Genomic DNA, 3880 nt, shown 5'->3' with positions numbered 1-3880 from the left:
TCTTGCTCTCAGCTCAGGTCATGGTCTCACAGTTTGTGGGTTTGAGCCCCACATCAGGCTCTGCACTAATGGCATGGAGCTTGTTTGGAATTTTGTCTCTTTCTCTCTAACCTGCAGGTCCCTAACCTGCTCAGGCATATGTGTGTGCACTCTCTCTCTCTGTCTCCCCCCAAATAAATAAACTTAAAAAAAAAAAGATTCTTAAAAAAATTCTGGAACTATGGGATATCCACAGGCAAAAAATAAAAATAAAAACTTTGATCCATATTTTGCATCACCTAAAAAAAACAAATTTAAGTAGAGGACAGATCTAAATGTAAAACCTAAGATTATAAAACTTAGCAGAATGAAAACCACCTTTATGACCTTTGCATAGGGAAAGTTTTCTTGGATACAATACAAAAAGAACAATCCATAAAAAAATAAACTGATACATCGGACCTCATCAAATGTCAAAACTCTGCTCTTTGAAAAACACTGTTAAGACAATGAAAATGTATGTCATATGTGGAGAGAAAAAATTGAGAGAAAAATTTACAAATCATATATTTGATAAAGGACTTACATTCAGAATGCACAAAGAACTCATAACTCAATGATATATAGCAATACAATTTAAAAATGTGTAAAAAATTTGAACAGACACTTCACCACAGGAGAGATAAATGGCAACTAGGCACATGAACAGATAGTCATTAGGGAAATGCAAATTAAAAGCACAGTGAGATACCACTATACACCTATCAGAATAGCCAAAATTAACATGGCTAATCATACCAAGTATTGGGCACTATGTGGACGAAGAGCAATTCTCATACACTATTGGAAGGAATATTAAACATCCCCTTGGGGAAAGTTAGGTGGTTTCCTAAAATGTTAAACAAACACCCATCATATGCTTCTGCTATTCCTCTCTGCTAAAGTTTACCCAGGAGAAATGAAATGATGTACAAAGATATGAACACAAATATTTGTGGCAGCTTTATTTGTAATACCCTCAAATTGGAATTAACCCACAGGCCCATTAAAAGGCGAATGGATTATTAAAGTGTGGAGTACGCCCACATAACGGAATAGTACCCTTCAACAAAAAGGAATGAAGTTTCGGCACCCATCCCAGGAGAAAGCTGGCTGTCAGGAGGCAACTGCGTGGACCCCCCTCTGGGAAGAATCTGGGGGTGCCTGGCTACGAAGTCTCCTAGCAACTGGAAAACAAACCACTAAAGCTGGCGGCCCCCCGGGGGCTAGAGGTACCATGGAGAACAAGAAGTGGCTGTTAGCCCCAGGGCCACTGGAACCAATGCCCCTGGGCATGAACTGCAAGCCCTGGTACAAAGACAAATTACCTTCCAAGTGTTTTGCAAATCACAAGAAGAAGCTTCTGAAGTTCCCCACCTCCCTGGACAGCCGGAGGTGGATATTTGTGAAAGAGGGGCTGGATGACTTCAGAAGGGGGTGTCCACCTTGTAAAGGTCTGATCACTCGCAGCCCTAAGGAGGGCTTTCTCCCTGTGATTACTCACAGAGTTCCCCAACCTGCCCCAACAAAGAGTCATAAAAAGCTGACCAAGGAAGCAGACCTGTTTTCTACTCTCTCACCAGCCCAGCTAGCACGGAAGGCATTCTTAGAGGACATTGAGGCCCAACTGACTGAGCATCCCTTGGCTCTCGACCCAGATTTGGAGAAAGATCTACCTGCAGACCTGTTACTAAAGGTGCTGGAAGTGCTGGATCCTGACAGGAAGCTGGAGGCCACTTGGGCTTCTTGTAAGAACACTGAGAAAAGAAGGAAGTCTCCCACAAAGCGTTGTGAGAAATGTCCTGCCAAAGTTGAACTTCCCAAGAAGACTCCTGGGTCACATCCAGACAAAGTGCCTCCTGAAGAAAAGAAATCAAGCACAGATGATTTGCTCAAAATTCCTCCTCTTCAAAGAAAAGTACCAAGAGAAGTTCGTAAATTCTGCAAATGGGTTGCTACTTTAGGAGACTTGGGCATTGATGAAGAGTTCATCATGAAACAATTTGACCTTGGCTATGAGTGCAAACTAACCCGTAAACTGGTCTGCCTGAAGAAAGTAAACCAGATTCCTATGGATCTAAAGAACAGGAAGGGGCTAGATGAGATGGAGGGCATAAGATTCTCCTTACAGGATAAAGATTGGGAGAAGAAACTCCAGCCACCAGAGAATCCTTATAAACCCAATTGGGTGAAAATGAGGTATGGAGCATGGTACCTGAAGCCCAAGTTGTGGAAAAAGCTAATAAATGATGAACCTTTGATTGACCCCAAGGTCTTACTTGAAGGTCAAGATGGTAGTTTTGGAAAGAAGGTTCCTGAAAAGGATATTATTGAAGATCTTTATGGAACAATTGCCTTTAAAGATTTCATTCAACTCAAGGGCTACAGGATGCCAGGCTTCCTTGAGAAGCTGTTTACCAGGAAGGGATGGAGCTATGATTCTGTTAAGACTCCTATAGAACGAGTAATGAAAATGCACCCAAATATAGAAGAAGATCCACATGAAGATGTTTAAACATTTTTCTACTTACTGCTTACTTTGTGATTTCTCTTTCATTCTAACATCAAGTAGAATTCATGATGAGTATTCCACTGTGCATGTGCAATTTTGATTCCACATCTGTCAATTTAACACCTAATGTCTATAAAGATTCCTCAATGACCTTCTGCTTGGGTTCATCAATATTTTTTTAACTATGAAATCAATATTCATATATACTCTTCTTACATTTTTATAGCATGGCGAATATTAGATCATTATATCATTTGTAAAAATAAAACTATAAAAGAATTACTTAACAAAATAACCTAGTTATGTCAACTACAATATGAAAGGAATTTCAAAATAAATGTGCCAAGTAAAAGAGACTTGTATAGTTTCATTTATATTAAAACTGTAAGGAAATAATTACGACAATTATTTTGTTAAGCAAAACTTAAAGTTCACAGCCAAAATAATGTTAGCTTCATTTATACTAAAGTTGTTATCTCACTTGTCAGGATTGCATCAAGTCCCCAGACTAGATTGAAAACTATTCATAAAGGGGTGCCTGGGTGGCTCAGTCAGTTAAAGTGTCCAACTTCAGCTCAGGTCATGATCTTGCAGTTCATGAGTTTGAGCCCCACATTGGGCTCTGTGCTGACAGCTCAGAGCCTGGGGCCTGCTTCAGATTCTGTGTCTCCCTCTCTCCCTCTGCCCCTCCCCTGCTTGTGCTCTCTCTGTCTCTCAAAAAATAAATAAATGTTAGAAAAACAATTTAAAACATTCATCAAAATTATAGGTAAAACTTTAGTAATGCTGTTTTTTATCATACCTTCCAAATGAATATATTTAAAAATTGTCAACATGTTCATAAAAATTCACCATGAAAGAATGTTTCCATATCATGTGACATGGATGCAGAATAGTAGGGAGCTTCAAGTTCATGGCAAATCTAGTGTGCACAGATCTGTGTGTGCAAAACTACACAGCAGAATCAAATATTCTCACATATCTATTCAAGTGAAAAATTTTTTGAATGTGTATTTATTTTGAGAGAGACAGTGTGCAAGCCAGGGAGGGACAGAGAGAGAGGGAGAGAGAGAATCCCAAGCAGGCTCTACAATAACTTGCAGAGGCCAATGTGGGGCTCGAACCCAAGAATCATGAGATCGTGACCTGAATTGAAATCAAGAGTTGGAGGTTTATTTTTTTTTCAACGTTTATTTTTTATTTTTGGGACAGAGAGAGACAGAGCATGAACGGGGGAGGGGCAGAGAGAGAGGGAGACACAGAGTCGGAAACAGGCTCCAGGCTCTGAGCCATCAGCCCAGAGCCCAACGCGGGGCTCGAACTCACGGACCGCGAGATCGTGACCTGGCT

General features: G+C 40.3%; 1 protein-coding gene across 1 annotated transcript; it reads left to right on the top strand.

Moving 5' to 3' along the window:
• Positions 1-1243: 1243 nt before the first annotated feature.
• LOC122477461 (protein FAM47E-like) lies at positions 1244-2886 on the top strand. The gene has a single exon (XM_043570444.1). It carries the CDS (start codon positions 1256-1258, stop codon positions 2531-2533), a length of 1278 nt encoding a protein of 425 aa, XP_043426379.1. The 5' UTR covers positions 1244-1255; the 3' UTR covers positions 2534-2886.
• The last annotated feature ends 994 nt before the right edge of the window (positions 2887-3880 follow it).

This window comes from Prionailurus bengalensis, chromosome X (genome assembly GCF_016509475.1).
Source record: "Prionailurus bengalensis isolate Pbe53 chromosome X, Fcat_Pben_1.1_paternal_pri, whole genome shotgun sequence".
Classification (NCBI taxonomy): Eukaryota; Metazoa; Chordata; class Mammalia; order Carnivora; family Felidae; genus Prionailurus; species Prionailurus bengalensis.
Note: the sequence above shows the minus strand (reverse complement) of the source record. Positions and strands in the feature narration are given on the sequence as shown.

Coding starts and splice junctions, on each gene's coding strand:
- LOC122477461 (XM_043570444.1), top strand. CDS start 1,256: ATGGAGAACAAGAAGTGGCTGTTAGCCCCAGGGCCACTGGAACCAATG.